Source organism: Sorex araneus, chromosome X (assembly GCF_027595985.1).
Source record: "Sorex araneus isolate mSorAra2 chromosome X, mSorAra2.pri, whole genome shotgun sequence".
Lineage (NCBI taxonomy): Eukaryota > Metazoa > Chordata > Mammalia > Eulipotyphla > Soricidae > Sorex > Sorex araneus.
The window spans coordinates 274,943,638-274,964,914 of NC_073313.1; the positions used below are offsets into that span (position 1 = coordinate 274,943,638).

The following is a 21,277-nucleotide window of genomic DNA, read 5'->3' on the forward strand; positions in this document are numbered from 1 at the left end:
GTCACCTTCAGTGGCTAGGCCAGTGGTTTCCAAGTTTGGACAAAATAATTGTTACCTGGGAACTTGTTAGCATGAGGACCTTTACCTTGTGAGCCTCACGGGTTCAAGGTCCTCATGCTACATTTAATCTAACTTTGGAACTTGGACTTAGAAATACATATTTTATCAAACTGACTGATTTTGATGTGCACTAAATTTGAGAATCTCTTGGTAGGTATGAAAAGTGGATGAAGGAATTGTACGTTTCCTTTATGGTATTTACTACAATTTCAGCGAACTTTTTTATATGATTGGTTTATTAATTTTTTCTTGCATTGGGTGTAATAACTAGTTAGAGACCTTGACTATTTTATCTATGGCTTATATTATTCCCAACACCACTTAGCAATACATAAAAATTAATTGATAAGTATAGTGAGCTTTGTTAACTAGGATATGGTTTGCTGAATGTGATGGAGCTGAAAGAAATAAAATATTTTACCATCCTCCCCAGTACAGTTGAGAAGAAATTGCTGGAGACACCACACATGAAATTTCTCCCAAGTTATCATTAAATCTTCCTGTTTTAAGTATCTACTCTTGTTTGATGCTTTGTTCAGTTATTCAACAAACATGAATTCAGACCATACATTAGGCTGTGGGGAAACCATAGCTAGATGTCAAGTGTCACATAGGAAATACTATGAAAACAGCAACAGGAACAACTGTCATTTTTTTTTTTTTTACTTTATTGAATCACTGTGAGATAGACCTTTACAAAGCTGCTCATGAGTGGATTTCAGTCATACAGTATTCCAAGACCCATCTCTCCACCAGTGTACATTTCCCAACACCAGTGTCCCCAGGTTCTCTCCCATCACCCCCCAACCCGTGCCTGTCTCTATGAAAGGCACTTTCCCCTCCCCACCCTCCCACCCTCTCTCTCTCTCTCTCTCTCTCTCTCTCTCTCTCTCTCTCTCTCTCTCTCTCTCTCTCTCCTTCTCTCTCCCTCTCTCTGTTTTTCTGTCTCTGTCTCTGTCTCTCTCCCTCCCACTCCCTCTCTCCCCCCTCCTCTCTCCCTCCTTCCTCTTTGGGATTTGGTACTGAAAGGCTATCAAGAATATCCCTTTGGGGCTGGAGTGATAGCACAGCGGGTAGGGCATTTGCCTTGAACTCGGCCAACCCGGGTTCAATTCCCAGCATCCCATATGGTCCCCCAGCAACGCCAGGAGTAATTCCTGAGTGCAGAGCCAGGAGTAACGCCTGTGCATCGCTGGGTGTGACCCAGAAAAAAAGCAAAAGCAAAAAAAAAAAAAAAAGAATATCCCTTTATCTGCTTTTAACACAGATCTTGTCCAGCATGATCATTCCCTGCTATTATTGTCATACTGGTGTCTTCTCTATCTTATCTACCCTCAGCCCCACACACACTTGTAGTTAGTTCCAACCATTGACCAGTCCTCCTAGCACCTGTTTTCCCTGGCCATAGATATTAGTTTGCGACTATATATTATTTTTAATATCACAAATGAATGCAGTCATTCTGTATCTGTCCCTCTACTTTTGACTCATTTCACTTAGCATGATGCTCTCCATTTCCATTCATTTATAGGCAGATTTATGACTTCATTTTCCTGACAGATGCATAATATTCCATTGTGTAGATGTGCCATAGTTTCTTTATCCAGTCGTCTGTTCTTGAACACTCAGGTTGTTTCCAGGCTCTGGCTATGGTGAATAGTACTGCAATGAACATAAGAGTGCAGATGGTGTTTCTCATGTGTGTTTGGGGGGGGCCAGGGCATATTCCCAGAAGTGGTATTGCTGGGTCAAAGGGGAGCTCCATTTCTAGTTTTTTGAGGAATGCCATATTTTCCAAAAAGGCTGGATCAGTCTGCATTCCCACCAACAATGAAGGAGAGACCCTTTCTCCCTATATCCACACCAGCACTGGTTGCTCTTGTTCTTTTGAATGTGTGCCAGTCTCTGTGGTATGAGATATCTTATCGTTTTGATCTGTATCTCCCTTATGATTAGTGAAGAAGAACATTTTTTCCATGTACCTCTTATCTATTTGAATTTCTTTTGAAATTCAAAATTTTGAGAAAATTTCTCTTCATTTCGTCATCCCATTTTCTGATGGGATTGAATATTTTTTTTTTTGTAGAATTCAACCAGTGCCTTCTATACCTTTGATATTAACCCCTTATCAGAAGGGTATCACTGTATCACTGTCGTCCCGTTGATCCTTGATTTGCTCAAGCGGGCCCAGTAACATCTCCATTCATCCTATCCCTGAGATTTTAGTAGCCTCTCTTTACTCCACCTTCCCAACGGTGCCGCATTAGAGTCTCTTTCAGGGTCGGGAGAATGAGACCCATCATTGTTACTGTGTTTGGCATATGAATATGCCACAGGGAGCTTGCCAGGCTCTTCCGTGCAGGCAGGAAACTCGGTAGCTTGCCAGGGAGAACTAGTTGTCGAGTGGGCGCAGAGCGGCTGTGAGAGCTTCTGGAAGCTTGATTTTGTAGTCTCTGGATGTTGGCCATTGATGGGATTACATGGGGGGGGTCGGGAGGGGGGTGAGAGAAGCTTTATTTAATATAGTCCCATTTGTTTATCTTTGCTTCCACTTGTTTGGTCAGTGGTGTTTCATCTTTGGAGATACCTTTAGCTTCAATATCGTAGAGGATTTTGCTGATATTTTCTTCAGTGTACCTTATGGATTCTAGTCTGATATTGAGCTCTTTTATCCATTTTGATCTGACTTTTTTGCATGTTATTAGGGAGAGGTCTAAGCCCATTTTTTTGCATGTAGCTGTCCAGTTTTGCCAGCAACACTTAATAGTCATTTCTTAAAACGATATTAAAACTTTTATGTTCCTCCCAGATAATGAATGGTTGGGTTTTTTTCATTTGCTTGGCTTCAAATGGCAGGTTAAAAAACTAATAAAAGTTTGTTAACATTTCTTGTTTTAGTTCTGAAGTTTTCCAAGTTATGGTTTTCCATACATACTTATTTGATCCATTAGAGGGCAATAAACCCTAAAATAAAGACAGTTTGACCAACTGAAAATATTGCAGTTAGACAAAACAAGGGAATAGACAGTGTGGAATGATGAATGTTCAAACCTTTGAACCTTGTATATTACAAAACTGAGATTAACAAATTGAATGAAGGGAATAAAGTAGTGGCATATGAACAGTAGTGAAAGGTCTTCAGCACTTTTGTGGTAGTGGCGTGTAGTACTTTATACACCAATACCATAATCATTGCCATTATTGTATCCGTGTAACCTAAATCATAATTTAAAAAGTAATTATCAAAGACTATCTACAGAATGGGAAAGGATATTTACACAATACCCATCAGATAAGGGATTGATATCAATGGTATATAAAGCACTGGTTGAACTCTACAAGAAGAAAACATCCAACCCCATCAGAAAATGGGCCGAAGAAATGAACAGAAACTTTCCCAAGGAGGAGATACGAATGGCCAAAAGGCACATGAAAAAGTGCTCTACATCACTAATCATCAGGGAGATGCAGATCAAAACAACCATGAAATACCACCTCACACCACAGAGACTGGCACACATCCAAAAGAACAAAAGCAACCACTGTTGGAGAGGATGTGGGGAGAAAGGGACCCTTCTACACTGCTGGTGGGAATGCCGACTGGTTCAGCCCTTTTGGAAAACAATATGGACGATTCTCAAAAAATTAGAAATTGAGCTGCCATTTGACCCAGCAATATCACTGCTGGGAATATATCCCAGAGAAGCAAAAAAGTATAGTCGAAACGACATCTGCACTTATATGTTCATCGCAGCACTGTTTACAATAGCCAAAATCTGGAAAAAACCCGAGTGCCCTAGAACGGATGACTGGTTGAAGAAACTTTGGTACATCTATACAGTGGAATACTATATAGCTGTTAGAAAAAAGGAGGTCATGAATTTTGCATATAAGTGGATCGGCATGGAAAGTTTCATGCTGAGTGAAATGAGTCAGAGAGAGACAGATATAGAAAGATTGCACTCATCTGTGGAATATAGAATAACAGAGTGGGAGACTAACACCCAAGGATAGTAGAAATAAGTACCAGGAGGTTGACTCCATGGTTTGGAGGCTGGCCTCACATTTTGGGGAGAGGGCAACTCAGAGAAGGGATCACCAAGTATAATGTGGTCGGAGGCCATGCGGAGGGAGGGTGATGCGGGCTGAATGTGGGCTAGAGACTGAACACAGTGGCCACTCAACACCTTTATTGCAAACCACAACACCTAATTAGAGAGAGAGAACAGAAGGGAATGCCCTGCCACAGTGGCAGGGTGGGGTGGGGGGAGATGGGATTGGGGAGGGTGGAAGGGATGCTGGGTTTACTGGTGGTGGAGAATGGGCACTGGTGAAGGAATGGGTTCTCGAACTTTGTATGAGGGAAACATGAGCACAAAAATGTATAAATCTGTAACTGTACCCTCACAGTGATTCACTAATTAAAAATAAATAAATTTTTTAAAACTCCAAAAAAAGTAATTATAAGTAAAAAATTAATTTTAAAGGCATGAACTGAAAAATTAAAAGCAACTAGGTGCTTACACAAATAATTTAGAAATTAATTTCTATATACTTCTGCTTACATAAGTTTTTCATTTGTTGATGAGTTGTCTGCCCAGTTCAACACTAAACATCTCCTCCTCTAGATGTTGATTGGTGCTGCACTGACTAATGATGTCATATGTGGCTGTACTGCTCACTTTGGTTATAGTGCTAGCCAGGACATATATACTCCACCAATAATGCTTGCTTAGTCTTGCAGTGTGCCAGAAGCCACATACTTCTTCTGGCATCAGGTATCACAGTTGGCAGTGCTGGGATGGTGCTCAGCACATGGAGCAGTGCCAGGCATCTAACACAGATTCGGGCCACAGTGGTCTACAACTGAGTTATCATCAGGACCCCTAAACAGCAAATGTTTCTTAGGACAGAAAATATGTTATTTTTGTTTCCCCACAATACATAACATAGTATCCTAAATGCTAATGATTTAATTCCTGAAAATTTTGATATAGTAATAGTTGGATGGCCATATAATTGTAGGATATAAAATTGTATTTTTAGAGCCCGAGACTGCTCACAGTATGACAACATGAAGAAAAAAAGAGTTGAGGATAAGCTGCAGATAATTAAAGTTTCAATAAGGTGCTATATAATGTCCACTGTCAGGTATCACTTGTATCACTTGTTATCCCGTTGTTCATTAGTTTGCTCAAGCAGATGCCAGCAACATCTCCATTCATTGCTGTTGTGTCCTAATGTAGCCCAATGGTGTCTGCTCACTCCAGGAACACGAAGAGCCTCAAACCGTTCATTTAGGGTCTTGACAAAGAAGTCTGACTAAAATGACTGTTTGCACTTCTAATGCACGTATGCTAACATTGGAAGCATCCATTGAGGACCTGATGGTGCAAGCCCAGAAGATAAGTACGACGTCATTGGAGTGACCAAGATGAGAAGGCATCAAACACATCACACCGTTTCTGACACTGAAGAAGAACTCTTCCTCGGAACATGCAACAGTAGAGGCATTGGTTGTGTCGGTGTCCTTGTCAACATGAACTTGGCCATGAGCATTGATTCGTTCAAATGCGTAACAACCCGAATTGGATGCTTAAGTTTGAATAGATGTGGCTTGTTGCCGGTACTTTCTATCTTCACCGTCTATGCACCAAAGTCCAACTACGACAAAGAAGAAATTGAGAAGTTCTACATGGAGCTGGAGAAGTTCTATAAAGAAGACCACACCTTCTATAAGATCATTGTCGGTGATTTTAATGCCAAGATAGGACCTAAAAGGTCATCCAAAGAACTTCACATCGGGACCCATAGCATAGAATGGAACAAACAGGGTGAGAGACTGTCTGAGTTCATCATGTTGACCAAGACCGTCCATGGTAATTCGCAGTTCCAGAAGGCCAAATCTAAACATTGGACATGGGAATCTCCCGGTGGACAGTTCCACAACGAAATTGACCACATCAAATTCAATTGAAGGTTTTGCCTGGCTTGTGTCGCGGTTGTCCCAAAATTCCAAATGGGATCGGACCACCGTCTCCTTTGTGTAAATTCTACTTCACAGAGTAAGTAGAGAAAAGGCTGCAAAGTTTAAGAAGAGAACTCCCAGAACGACCACCAACTGGGAGCTCTTTGGCACTATTACGGCAACATGGGAAGATGCCATCGTTGACAACATTGACAAGAAATACGATCGACTGGTTCAGCGCCTCCATGACTGTTCAAGGAATGCCGAGAGTGGGAAAGGCACAAGCAGATGCCTGTCTTTGGAACCTCTCAAACTCATTCGCCAACGTGGTTTGACACGAGCCTTAAGCAATCACAAGCTAATGTCCAAGCTCGCAAAGCTGTGAAGAGAAGCAATAAAGGAAGACCTCAAAGGGAGAAGAGCAGCAGTGTTGGCCAATGCGGCAGAAGCTGGGAAAAGTATTCGCAACACCTGCCTGTCCTTCGCCAACTATAAGACCAAGATGATTGCCCTCCAACATCCTGATGGATCTATCACATCTTCCAGAAGGGCAATGGAGAAGATTATCCATGACTTCTACTGGATCTCTTTGATAGCCTACATACCAAATTCCATGGGATGGATATGTCGTTCCCAGCGTTCTCCCTTCCGAAATCCGACATGCCATTTCATCAGTAAAGAAGCATACAGCAAGCACCCAGTCCAAACAAGGTCAGACCTGAACACCTGAAGAATCTGCTGCCAGTACTCATCAATACACTGACTCTGCTCTTCACATTCTACCTGTCCAAATGCAAAGTTCCTCCCAATGGAAAACCAGTCCTGTTGTACAAGAAGGGAGACATCCAGGACATCAGCAACTATCGGCAATTGGATCTGCCTATTTTCCATCATCTACAAGTTATTCACTCGAGTCATCCTGAATAAAATTGGCAGAACACTAGACGAAGGACAACCATGCCAGCAAGCCAGGTTCCGAAAAGGATTCAGCATGCTCATCCATACCCACAAGGTGTCCAAGCTCTTTGAGGTTTTGCAAGAATTCAAGATGCCGCTCTGTCTAACATTCATTGATTTACAAAAGGCCTTTGATTCTGTTGAGACTGAAGCAGTCATCGAAGCCCTAGCCAAACAGGGCATTCAGACTCAGTACTCTCAGGTATACACAAGAGTATTTTATAATTTGGTAAAAGAATGTATATTTAATGGGGAGTGGGGAAAAAAAAAGAATGTATATTTAATGGCATATGGACAAAGCTAGTTTAGGAAACACAAGATTAATAGCAGGAGTCAGACTGACAGTTTTTTTAAGTGACACTGGGATTATAACAAGGCTCTCCTAGAATCTTACCTTGGTTTCTAAAAAACATGAGTATGTCAAACAGATTATTACTGTATAGTCAGGGTCAGAACGATAGTAGAGTGGGTTGAGTGTTTGCCTTGCACGTGGCTGACAGGGTTCACTTCCCAGCTTCTCATATGGTCCCCCAAGCACTGCAGGCGTGGTTCCTGAGTGCAGAGCCAGAAGTAAGAGAAATATCTGAGCAATACCAGGTATGACCCAAAAAGCAAAAAAGAAAAAAAATTTAATAAATAGATAATGTAGTACAGACAGTGATAATAAATAGGGTCACCTAATCTGGGGATGTTTCCTAGAGAATTTGTACAATATGTTTATTTCCAGTCATTCCACATCTCCTAGTTCAAGTTCCCATATGTGGGATGAAAAAGAAATAGAGTTAAGAAAAATAATGGTCAAACTCACTGGAACTGAAGATTCTAGCTACAGAACTGAACTTACAGGGCCAGGTGGGAAGTGATGGAAGCAGGTTCTCTGGTGATGGGGATTATTTTTAAACAACTTTTTTAACTTAATTATGGTTTACAAAGTTATTGATAGCTGAGTTTTAGACATCTAATGTTTTAGCAGAATTCCCACCACTAGTGTCAACTTCCTCCAAACCAGTGTTCTCAAGTTCCCTCCAATCTGAGTCCCCCACGCCCACCCCACAAAAGCCTGCCACCTTTTGGGGCACATATTTTGGGTGGTTGTAGTTTGATTAGCATGTTTTCATTGTTGACTCTGTATTTTGTATCTATGTTTATCCCACTCCCCCACATTACTGGTGTACCTGATTACTTCCCTTTTTCATCATCCTCAGCCCCTCTCCCCAGAAGTGCCTTAAAGAAAAATAAACAGCAGCCTTGAGGTGAAAAAACATTCTAGACAGGGAAGAGTAGAAATAGGAAACTTGTGATAGGGGACCTTTGAGGGAAGGGAGAGTGAATACAACTCAGTATTATTATTATTGTTATTATTATTATTATTATGTTCCCATTAGCATAAATTGCTGCCATATAAAAAGTGAGTAAGAGAACTGAGAGAGAAAGAACATTAGGGAGAATAAAACCAGCAAATAAAATGGACAGAAACTGGAGAGATAGTACAATGAGTAGGGTGCTTACCTTGCAAGCAGCTGACTGAGGTTCAGTCCCTAGCAAGCCAGATGATTCCCCAAGTCTCACTAGGAATGTCCGTGAGTGCAAAGCCAGGAATAAGCCCCGAGCATTGCCAGGTGTGATCCAAAAACCAAAAGAAAAAAGAAAATCAACAAAGACAACTGGTGAGACTATAGAAGTGCAGTAATATAGACTGTAGGTTAGTCTATCTTAACAAAATAGCATCCTCTTTTAGTAAAAAATTGCTTTGGGAACAGGGGAGGTGCATTAAATCAAAAAGGAAAATTCCACTTGTATAGTAATTAACTACGCTTATAAACTTGTTCTTAAATTAGAAGATTTAGCAGTATTTTAATTAAATGAATGTTTATTGAGAATTTTAATGTGTTCTAAGCACTGGGGACATAGTATAACTCAAGATTGACCAGTCTTTTTATAAAAATACTTGACTAGTAGGAATAGAACAAACAAAAAAATGAATATGTAGAATGACATATATGTTACATATGTCATGAGCTTATTCAGTACCATGCTGGAATAAAATGTGTGATTTCCTAGAAACTAAAAGGAAGGGAAGGGGCTCAGGGAAATAATCCAGCAGGTAGGGTGCTTGCCCTGCATGCAGCCGATCTGGATTCAATCCCTAGCATATGGTCCCCTGCCCCTGTCAGGCATGGTTTCTGAGTGCAGAGCCAGCAATATCTCCTGAGTATGGCAGGGTGTAGCCCAAAAGCCAAAATAAATAGGTAAAAGGGAGGAAATGTCAACTTGAGATAGAGCAGGTGAGGATGAACCAGCTGTCTGAAGAATAGAGGCATTTAGGTAAAGAGAAACGTGAGCAAAAAAATCAGTGGGTATGTCTGACGTAGAAAGAAGACTGTGGGTTGAAGGACAGGAGAACAGTATAAAATGAGTTCAAGAAGGTGGGATCAGATGACCCAAGACATTGTATGGAATGGAAACTTAATTCTGTTAAGATTTTTAACATGGCCAGAGCAGCATTTTCAGGAGGTAACTTGGCCTATTTTCTCTCCCTTAGCTCACAAATGTTTGTACACTGCCATATTATATCCTACATCAAACTGCACTTCACAGATACCTTTGCTGGCATACATTCCATCAGTTACTGCATTAGCAAAGAACTTGAGGTCAGCACTAGTAATGGTTTTCTTTTTCCTTTCTGCCTTCTTCCCCTTGTGTACTCAGTCACATACCCTTGTCTTTAAACAGTGCCATGCAAGTTAAGATGCCAGTCAAATTAAGTAATATGTACTTGCTTTGCCGTTGGAATAGAGAAGGGATCATCAAGTCAATGATGGTTCAAGGGATCTCCCGGGATGGGAGATGTGTGCTGAAAGTAGATAAAGGACCAAACATGGTAGCCTCTCAGTATCTATATTGCAAACCATAATGCCCAAAAGTAGAACGAGAATATGAGGGAAATTTTCTGCTATATAGACAGGGGGAGGGGTGAGATGGGGGGATACTGGGGATATTGGTGGTGGAAAATGTGCAATGGTGGAGGGATGGGTATTTGATCATTGTATGACTGAAACTCAAACATGAAAGCTTTTTAAGTGTATCTCACAGTGATTCAAATAAATAAATAAATAAATAAATAAATAAAACATGTACTTGCTTTGGGTACAGCTCTACTGGTTATGTATACCTAAGAGTACCAGAACAACTAAGAATTTGGCAAGATCAGTTGTTGTTTTTCCTTCTGTGCTCACTATAAGAATGGATCAGTGACATATATAAATGTTTCATTTATATGCATGTCACTTTACCTCCTTTCAATTCCTAGTCTTTGTCCAGAGTGACCACTTCTCATAGTTGTCCTTCCATAACCTCTCCCACTTCCCCTCCCCCCACCCCCAGTGGCAAGCTTCCTACTAAGGACCAGTTTTCTTTCTCATTGTTTCTATTGCCTTTGGGTTTTAGTTATTCCCCTACTATGATTTTTTACATCACATATATGAGTGAGATCATTTCGTGTCTCCCTCTTTCGATTCATTTCACTCAGCATGATACTACATCCATCATGAAACAGCAAATTGCATTTATTGCTTTTTCTTATGACCAAAATTTCGGGTTCTTAATACATTGTCACTGTAGCAAACAGTCATCCCTTAACTTTACAAAGGAGGTAGTTTCCTTAAGAAACCAGTTATATATGTGCAATTAAAGATTTACCATTTAACCCATTGACTGTTCTGTTTTATAGGCCACAGTGTGAACACATGAGCAGCAGAAGAAAGTTTATTCTTGCCTCAGTTCTTGCTCTCCAAAATTCAAGTTTTATATATCCATCATGTCAGAAATGCCTCTCTCGGATAATCCTAGTCTCCAACAGGTAAAAGTGAAACATATACACATTAGAGAAAATCCACTATACACTACTGATTTCCTAAAATTCAAAGACAAGTTAGGTAGAACTAAATTTTGCATACTAGGTTTTAGCTCTCATTGATTTTCTTTTTAACCCCCCTTTTCTTTCTTTTTTTAAAAAAAATTTTGTGGTGGTAGGGATATAATATAACAGTTGACTAATAATGTTCTATTACTTGAGGGACATTTCCAAATTAACAGTGCTTTGAAGAGAAAATATAGAACTTAGGGGCCAGAGAGATAGTATAGTGGCCAGGCCTTGCACATTACCAACCTGTTTTGGATCCCTGAGGCCTGCCAGGAATGATCCCGTAGTGCAGAACCAGGAATAGCCCCTGATCACTGCTGGATGCAGCCCAAAGTAAAAAGATTTAGAATTTTTTTTTTAAATCCTTAGGGACCAAATAGATAATGCAAGGATTAAGATGGTTGCTTTGCCTATGGCCCACCTTATTTCAAGCCCCAGCACTACATATAATTCCTCGATCCTTGCCAGGAGCAACCATTGGTTACAGAGTTCTTATGTACTATCAGGTATGGCCCAGAAACTACACTCCTCCGAAAATAACAGCCCATTTCTGGGCTGTTCCATACTACTTCCAAGTAGTATGGGAGTTGTTTAGGTTTTTACTACTACTATTATTATTATTATTATTATTATTATTGAACCACAGTGATATACACAGTTACAAAGTTGTTCATGATTGGGTTTCAGTCATATAATGTTCCAACACTCATCCCTTTACCAGTGTACATTTCCCTCCACCAATGGTCCCAGTTTCCCTCCCCGCCCTGCCTCTATGGCAGGCACTTCTCTTTCTCTTTCTTCTCTCTCTCTCCTTCTCCCTCTCCCACTCCATCTGACTTTTGTGTTTTGTGTTAGAAAGAGGTCTTAGTTCTTATTTTTACCTACAGCTGCCCAGTTTTCCCAGAACTACTTGTTGAAGAGACTTTTCTTGCTCCACTTTATACTTCTTGCTCCTTTATCAAAGATTAGGTGATTATATATTTGAGGGTCAATGTCAGGATATTCAACTCTGTTCCATTGGTCTGCAAGTCTGTCTTTATTCCAATACCATGCTGTTTTAATTACTACCATGTTTTAATTATTCAACTCTGTTCCATTGGTCTGCAAGTCTGTCTTTATTCCAATACCATGCTGTTTTAATTACTACCACTTTGTAGTACAGCTTGAAGTTGGGGAAAGTGATGCCTCCCATCTTATTTTTCCCAAGCTCTTCGTGGGGGGTGGGGGGTGGGGGTTGTTCATATGAATTTCAGGAATGTTTGTTTGATCTATTTCTTTGAAAAATGCCATGGGTATCCTTATAGGGACTGCATTGAATCTGTATAATGCTTTGAGAAGAATTGCCATTTTGACAGTGCATGAGAAGGGGATGTATCCTCATTTCCTCATGTCCTCAATTTTTAATATGTAGAATTAACCATTGCCAAAGCTTCTTGGGAGCATGGATTTCAGGCTCCCCCTAGTGGCGCTCTGGCAGCAACCAAATTTACAACTATTATGACCACTTCTTTTTGGTTTTTGTTTTGGTTTGGTTTTGGGGGTTATTTTGGTTTGGTTTGGTTTGGTTTGGTTTGGTTTGGTTTGGTTTGGTTTGGTTGGGTTGGGTTGGGTTGGGAGGCCACACCCAGCTATGCTCAGGGCTTACTTCTGGCTCTATACTCAGATATTGCTTCTGGCAAGGCTCAGTGGACCAAATGGGTGCCAGTGTTTGAACCCGGGTCCGGATGCCTTCAAACAAGCTCTATACCTTACTCCTTACTCTCCTATCTCTCTGGCCCCAACTAGGACCATTTTTGTTTGCATTTTGCCACTCCTTAAGCTTAATCTTTAGCAATATGAGGGAGGAGAAAAATCTTGGGATTAACTATAACATACTTTAAGTGGTCAGCCTGCTAAATTAGGAACATAAAAGATGGGTATTAAAATTAGGAAACATTACAAACAACTGGAAAGGAAGAAAATGTTAAGGAGCAGTGACTGCAATAATATGTGACACAGTTATGAAGGAAATGGATTTGGCAGGATCTGATACTAGATCATTTTTGTTTACTTTTATCCTTGTTTAATTCTGAATTTTAGTTAACAGAGATTTAAGGGTTTTAGAAACTATCCCACGACCTGACAACTGCATGATAGTGGAATTACATTTGACTTGTAGTTTTTAACAAAAAACTTTTGGCCAAAGTTAAATTTATATGGTTGAGAACACAATATATGATGGTATGGTGCTAACCTCTTCATAACCCTAATCCTAGACTGTTTTATACCTCCATCTGTTAATGGTGACTTCACTTTCCTCAGCCCACAGGCTTACAGGCATTTGCCTTCATTTTCTGCCCTGGTGCCATGATGCAGAATTTTAATTCCAATCATAATGTCATGAATATGTTATTTAATTTAAATCAGTAAAGGCAGCTCTTATGGATAGAAAAATTCAAGATGTTGGTCTTAAATACTTTTAGGATATGTTTATGAAAATACTTGCACACAAAATATTATTTATAGTTTTTTACTTTATTTTTTATATAAAAAATTTATTCAACATTTCTATAACTTTTTCCCCATTTTTTTCAGGTCTAATTGTCTAAAATGTGGCTCTGTTGGTGAAATTGAAAATGTCAGGTACAGATATAAACTTCCTTTAAAAGTTGCAGAATCAAACAGATTATTTGACATTACGGTATTTGGAAGCTGCTTAGACACATTTTTTGGTCTTACAGCTACTGGTTTGCATAGGTAAGAGTATTTAAAGCATTCTTTCTCCTAACTGTTGCCCTGATATATCAGTAGAATTTAAAGATGCATGTTTTGTTTCGTTTTTAATTGTTATTGAATCACTATGAATTGCGAAGTAGTAAAATTATTCATGTTAAGTTTCAGGTGTACAACGTTCGAACACCAGAACACCAGTCTCTTCACTAATGTCCACTTCGCTCCACCAGTATCCCCAGTTTCCTTCACCCTCCTCAGCCTGCCTCTATGACAGTTGTCTTTTTTTCTTTTTCCTATTAGGCACAGTGGTTTACAATCCTGACAATAATAGGGATCATGCATGTCACTTTACCTCCTTTCAGTGTGCAGACCTTGTCCAGAGAGACCACTTCCCTCTATCATTGTCTTAGTGCTCCCTTCCCTGACCTACTACACCCCACTGTGGCAAGCTTCCTAATAAGGACCAGTTGTCTTGCTTTTTATTTTTATTGCCATCTTGCATTAGTTATTCCCCTACTGTGTTTCTTTATATCCTACGTACGAGTGAGATCATTCTGTGAATGTCCCTTTCCCACTGACTCATTTCATCCAGTAGATACTACTTTCCAGATTCATCATGAAGATAAACATTTTTAAGGTAATACACAGTAAAAAGGACTCTCAGATCATTAATTCCTTTAAAATTAAACATGTAAGAGATAGATATTTATATCTGGAATACTCTTTGTAATAGGTTAAACCAGGCTGCTGTTAATCAAACTAAGCTGTAGTTATTTAACTCATAAAATTCTAATCCAAGTGAGAGAAATATAGAATGAGAAAGTAAAATCGGAGCCAGAGCGATAATACAGCAGGTAGGGCATTTGCCTTGCATGCAGCCGACCTGGGTTCAATCCCCGGCATCCCATATGGTCCCCCAAGCACCACCAAGAGTAACTTCTGAGTGTAGAACCAAGAGTAACCCGTAACCCCTGAGCATTGCTGGGTGTGACCCCCCCCCCAAAAAAAAGAAGAAAAATTATTTCAAGAAGAGATTTATCTGTATAAGTTTGGTAATATTCAATATTGTCCAGGGCCCCTTAAGTCAGAAGAAGCTATTTGAGGGAATACTTGCCCGTTAGAAGTTGAATTTTGTCATTTCTCTCACTTGGTGTAATTTGAACTTTTTCAGTTGAAATTTCCATGGCCTTGTGGATGAGAGACTGGTTTGATGAAAGGAACAGAGGAGTCAGAGGCAGGGTACGGGAGCCAGGAAAGAATTCCTCTGCTTTGAAAAGGGATGGGGATTTCACCACTGCTCCCAACACCATAGGTCTGATTACTAGGCAGACATCCACTTTTTCACACTAACATTTATTTTTGTTTTTCTCAGTGATGGAAAACCCAAGTGAACAAAATGCTAGTTCCTAAGCTTTTTTTTTTTCCTCTGTGCCACTCAAAAGATTCTGGCTACATTTTCAAATTTACTGTACCTTTAACTTTTATTGCAAGTCAAATTTCATAATTTATCTATTCGTGTTTTTCTTTTCAATCAAGTTACCTACAGGACTCTGATGGAATTCCAGAAACTCTGAACAGGACTGCAATTCAGAACCTGCTGACTAAAGCAGTTGAAACTTCCTTTGTTGGACGAAGCTTTATTTTTGGAGTGACGGTAATTGAGATTAGTTTTCTCTTTAGAATTCTGTTAGTATTGCCATAGTAATGCAATACAATGTTTATATTTGAATTTCTAAATAGGATATTTAGAAGTCATAAATGTGAGGGCCTACATAAGCACTTTAAACTGTAAACATTGATCTTAGGTGATCTTAAATGTCAGAAGAGCCTAGTTCAAATGCTATCAAAACCTAGAAAATCTAAGTTGATCATAATTCAGAAGTACTAGGTTTTGATATTTGCTGTTTTATGTTACTCTCCAAACTTTGTTCAGATTGTGTTGTAAAATATTTATCAAGTTCGTTCTCAGGGTCCAAAGCAACCGTACAATAGGTAAGGTCCTTGCCTTGTACACACCTGAGCCAAGTTCAATCCCCAGCACCCTTTATAGTGACCTGAGCTCACCAAGAGTGAACCCTGGTGCAGAGCCTAGAGTAAGCCCTGAACGCAGCTGGATGTGTCAAAAAACAAAAGACAATAATAACAACAAAACCCTCTAGATCTTCAGTTTTATCATCTGTAAAAAAAAAAGAATGAAAGAGCCACCCTTGAAGGAAATGTATCAATTAGAACTCTAAGGACAGGGGTAGGTAGGGCAGTCTTATTCAGAAAAGTGACTTGCCAGTCACTGTTCTGTTAATATAGGAGTCTTTCATGCAGTACCTCTGAAGCATTCTCTCTCAGTAACCCTGAAGAGAGTGTATGGAAACTCTATACTAGAAAGAGGATTTTCAAAGGGGAAATATAGCTCTCTACAACAGAAAAACTCAAACGGAAGGTGAAACCAGGAGCTGCAGACCTTTTCTTTATTAAAATATTTGGCTGTTTTCTTCTTTTATTTAGACATTCCCTTAAATTCATTCCCTTAAAATTTGGTGGGGGGGGGGTTGAGAAATATAATAGCTGCCATTTAATCAGCAGTAGTTATTTGCAAATACGACTGTTTTCCATATTTTAGTGCTAATGAAATAATCCTTCAATTTTATCTTTATTATTAAAAATAAGAAAACTATAACTCAGAAATTTTCTAAAGTCCCAACACTAGTAAATGCTATTAGAACCAGAAATTGAGGACAAGTTTCTTTATTCCATGGATTATATCTCTTACTATTGCTTCCACGGGAATTTATACTATTACAAAAAGTTTGCTACTGCAGAATTGAAGTAATGAGAATTGGACTATAATTTTACATGGTTTACAGTCAGAGGCTAAGAAAATTTTATTTCTATTAAATCTATTTACTTCTTTCACAGAATTTTAAAAACCATTATGGGCACAGTTCAGACTCCAATAACTTCAGAAAACAGTTCTTTGACCAAAATAAAGAAGTTCAAGCACTTGTAGCTTGTCAGATTCTTCTTCCAGACCCAGGAGTTCAAGGTTTCACAGTCTTTCACTACTTCTGTCAACTTTTGGATTTCAAGAAGCATCATTGTGATTCTCAGGCATATAATAGCTACCTCCTTGCTTTAGAACACTCAGATAGTGATCTCAGCAACATAAATGGCTCTGACAAAAGTTCTTGTCTTTCTGGGTACCATAGTAGAAAGATATTTTCAAGATCCTGGCAACTCTCACTGGAACTCATTTCCATTAATTCACAACTAGCAGATGATGATGATGGTGATGGTGATGGTGATGGTTTTCTGGCTTCTGAACCATGCAAGGCTATTGGAACTCATCACAAGGACAGAAAGTGTCCCTCCTTTGCAAAGCTCACTAATTCTGATAGCCATTCTAGTGTCATTCAGGGCTCATGGAGCCTTATTTCATACATGGATAAGAAGGGTTTAACACAAAAGTTGGATGAAGCACCAGAGTTACAATCTGTTCAGTCAAGAGCAGTTCAAAGCAGTCATGAAACTGAAGTTAACAATTCTCAGTTGTTTCCTTTGAAAGTACAAGATTGCCCGGAGACAAGAAACACAAAGTCCTTCCACAGAGCAAACGAAATTAAAATTAGATATTCCCCACTTGAGCGAACAGCTCACCCGCATCGTGATGTAGATACCCACCTTAATTTTCAGGGAAGATCTAGCTGTTGTACACCTTCATCCTTCAGACTAGAAAAGATAGCTCAGGGTTTCCAGAATTGTAACTCTGAAATTTGGGATGAGCTGCCATTCTCTGAAAGTCTAGACAAGTTTCTGGCAGCTGTTGAAAGTGAGATTGCTACCTCCCAACCTGATGCCAGAAGTGGGAATTGTAACCTAGACAATGACATTGATAAATTACATGCACACTATAGCAGATCGTCCATGACACCCAAGAACACTAGAGCCTTGCATACACCACCTATCTCTTTAAGGTTGTCACAAGCAACAGTCAAAGCAAATTCTAGGAAAGATAACAACCTTTCTTACTGTGAAACAAATCCAAGTCCCGGTATTCAAATAGAATCACCACCAGATAACACAGCAGAGACTGTCTCTAAAGGTAGTATAAGAAGAGATATATCCAACTGTTTTTTACCAAATCCTTATTTGTCAGCTATGTTTTCATCTTCAGAAGATTTAAGAACAACAAATACTCCTAAATATATCAAAATTCCACCACATAGAGCTGAAATTTCACATATACACAGTACTTCAGAGAATGACCGTACTTCTCTCAATATTCGATATTTTAACGAACATGAAGAAATACCACTTTTAGAAATGAGTGAGAACTTGTCAACTTTGTACTCTAAGAGATATAGTGATGTTTCTGACGTTTGCAACTTAAAGTGGCTAAAGAACCAAGGTGATAATTTTACAATTTGTAGGAAACTTACCTATCCTTTAGAAGATCTTTGCAGTAGTTCGAATAGGAGTACAAATACCTTGAAGGAAATGCCTTGTGAACATACCAGCCCTAACTTAACACAGAACTGTTCTGGTCATGAAGGTAGCTACAATGCTTCTGCTGATCTCTTTGATGATAATAACAAAGAAACAGACGTGGCAACAGAAATTACAAAACAATCACAGGATATTTTGTGGCAGTGGGGAAAGTCTTTGTCAGATAGTCATATGGAATCTGAATTTTTACCGAAGCCACTTTCTGAAAATGTCAGTCAATCTTCACAAAAATCCTTGGAAAACAAGTCTGCCTCTTTGTACTCAAGAACATGCTTTTCTCCACCTTACTTTCATTCAGATTCAGAATATGATTTTGAAGATTGTCAAGATTTTGTTCCATGTTCACAGTCTACTCCACTTGCAGGATTCCACCGAACAAGAATTCAAGGAAGGAAAGGAACTTCCAAAATATTACCTAATTTTTTTACAGGTCTTGATACTAACTATAGAAAAACAAATATTTCCTCCGAAAATTACATACAGCAGGCCATCCCTAGCTGTCCAAAAGGTATTTTAACACCTAAGCAGAAATCCAAAAGTGCTCTTATACAAACAGAGGTTTTCAACAACTGTCCTATTACTGGGTGTCTTGAAATTGACATTGATGAATGTGTCCCTCCTTCCACAAAAAAAGTATTTCCTTCAGAAATGTTTGGATTCCAAGTCTTGGGTAAGAGATGTCTTACTTCCTGTAATTCTAATCAAAAAGAGTTACCAGTGAAGAAACTAAAATACGTTAAACAAAGAACTAAAAAAGGTTTAATTAAGAGGGAGTTAAATTTAAAAACTGTCACTAAAGCACTGGTTACCAAACAGAAGACACGTATCGTAACAAGTGCAGGCAGGATTTCCAGGGAGTCCGTTTTGGGGCATGATGCTTGTTTAGAAGTCAGCTGTTGTCTTCCATATTCAGAAAAGTGGCTTCTTTCAGTTCCTGAAACGAACAGTGCTTGGTCTCCTGAATTGTTTTAATGAAATATCACCTGAAACTAGTTGCTAACTTGTAAAGGTATATAGTTTGAAAACTTTTTCCAGTAGTATGGAAAGCATTCTTTCCCCTTTTTTAGCAGGAATAAGAATAGAAAAATGGTTCTGTTATACCTTTTAAACTGATGTAAAGCCTTTGTTTTTCCCTTTGTTGTTCTGTTACAGTTTGGCACTTTATCTTACATTGTTGAAGAATGTACTTTAATATATTTTGCTTATGAAAAATATTTGCTAAATTAATATGTACATTTCAGAATAAAGCTTTTGTAAACCAAAACTTAGTCTTGTTTAGTTCGTTTTGGTTTGGTTATCATACCTGGCAGCAGTGCTCAGGGCTTACTACTGGCTCTGTGCTCAGAGATCACTGCTAGGGTGCTCAGAGGACCCTGTGCAATCACAGGGTTGGAACTGGAGTCAACTGCATGAGTGGCAAGCACCTTAACCCCCGTACTATATCTTTGCCCCCAAATCTAGCTTAATTGATAACTGTCACTGTCACTGTCATCCCGTTACTCATCGATTTGTTTGAGCGGGCACCAGTAATGTCTCTCATTGAGAGACTTATTGTTACTGTTTTTGGCATATCCAATATGCACGGGTAGCTTGCCAGGCTCTGCCGTGCGGGCAAGATACTCTCAGTAACTTGCCGGGCTCTCTGAGAGGGGTGGAGGAATTGAACTCAGGTCGGCTGCGTGAAAGGCGAACGCCCAACCACTGTGCTATCACTAAAATCAGAAAATATTTCCACATATTAAGCCAACTGCTGTGGTACATATACCTTTTATTATAAAAATGCCTTATGCCTTACATCATTTTTTAAAAGATGTAGTGACGTGGGTTTTTATATATGAACTTTAAAACCTAGCTATAAGTAAGCTACTGCTATCTTGTATAATACAACTGTCACTGTCATCCCATTGCTCGATTTGTTCGAGCGGGCACCAGTAATGTCTCTCATTAAGAGACTTATTGTTAGGGGGGGTGGGGGGGGGAAAAAAAGAGAGACTTATTGTTACTGGTTTTGGCATATCCAATACACACGGGTAGCTTGCCAGGCTCTGCCACGCAGGCTCGATACTCTCGGTAGCTTACCGGGCTCTCCAAGAGGGGCGGAGGAATCAAATACAAAGTAAGTTATAAATTATTTCACCAGAATGTTTACCAAGGAAAACATTAGACATAGACTAACTTTATCTAAAAGAAAAAACTCATGCACATAATTTTCTGCATCAGCATTATTCGTTTTGATTTTCTTAAAATTATGACAATCGGGCTGGTGTTATAGCACAGCGGGTAGAGGATTTGCCTTGTACTCGGCCGACCTAGGTTCGATTCCCAGCATCCCACATGGTCCTCTGAGCACCGCCAGGGGTAATTCCTGAGTGCAGAGCCAGGAGTGACCCCTGTGCATTGCCAAGTGTGACCTAAAAAGCAAAAAAAAAATTATGACAAACACATATATATATACATTATATACACACACACAGGCACCAATTAGATGACTGATTATGCATATATACCAGAATACTATGTTATATTGTGGTCAGGCTGATTTTCTTTTAGTTGGTAATCTACAACCTTTTTTGTTTGGTTTAGTCTGGAGGCTACACCAGTGGTGTTCAGGATTTACTCCTGTCTCAGGAGTGACTCCTGGCACCCTCGGGATATAAGAAAGATAACATCCTCAAGAAATTCATTCTCAAGAAAATAAAATAATTTATTCTCTCAATTGATGTTACTCAGGAAACGAGTAGGGAGGTACTAGAAAGAGAAGATAGAGACCAGCTTCTCTAAAGTTCATATACTCTTACATATATGATAGGACTGATCATCCATCGAACCTTATTTACATAAGGTCAGCAGACATTTCACATATCACTTATGTGCAGTCTGATGGTCCTGCAGTCATCCCACATCATTTGCATATGAAACAATTGGTTGTTCCAGCAAATCTCTTATAGGGTGTAACCAAGCAGCAGAAACAATGAAAAGGCAGGAGTCCATAATGTATCTAAGGCCAGGTCACTTTTATAGAAAGGCCTCCTTTTCTCCACCTGTTTCCAACCTTGCTGCCGGCCTTCCTGCCAGCCTTCTCTGCCTACTTGAGCTGTTACAGAAGACCTATGGTGGTTGCTGTACTAATATTACACAACATCCACAAGAATTCCAAG

General features: G+C 39.4%; 1 protein-coding gene across 1 annotated transcript in view; it reads left to right on the forward strand.

Moving 5' to 3' along the window:
- The window catches only part of DDIAS (DNA damage induced apoptosis suppressor), a 28,515-nt gene extending 9,258 nt beyond the window's left edge, over positions 1 to 19,257 (forward strand). Inside the window, exons 2-5 of the mRNA XM_055119707.1 lie at positions 10,716 to 10,844; positions 13,482 to 13,643; positions 15,156 to 15,273; positions 16,533 to 19,257. Coding sequence (XP_054975682.1) covers positions 10,732 to 10,844; positions 13,482 to 13,643; positions 15,156 to 15,273; positions 16,533 to 19,091 — 2,952 coding nt within the window. The 5' untranslated portion in view covers positions 10,716 to 10,731 and the 3' untranslated portion in view covers positions 19,092 to 19,257. The remainder of the gene's footprint in view (positions 1 to 10,715; positions 10,845 to 13,481; positions 13,644 to 15,155; positions 15,274 to 16,532) is intronic.
- The last annotated feature ends 2,020 nt before the right edge of the window (positions 19,258 to 21,277 follow it).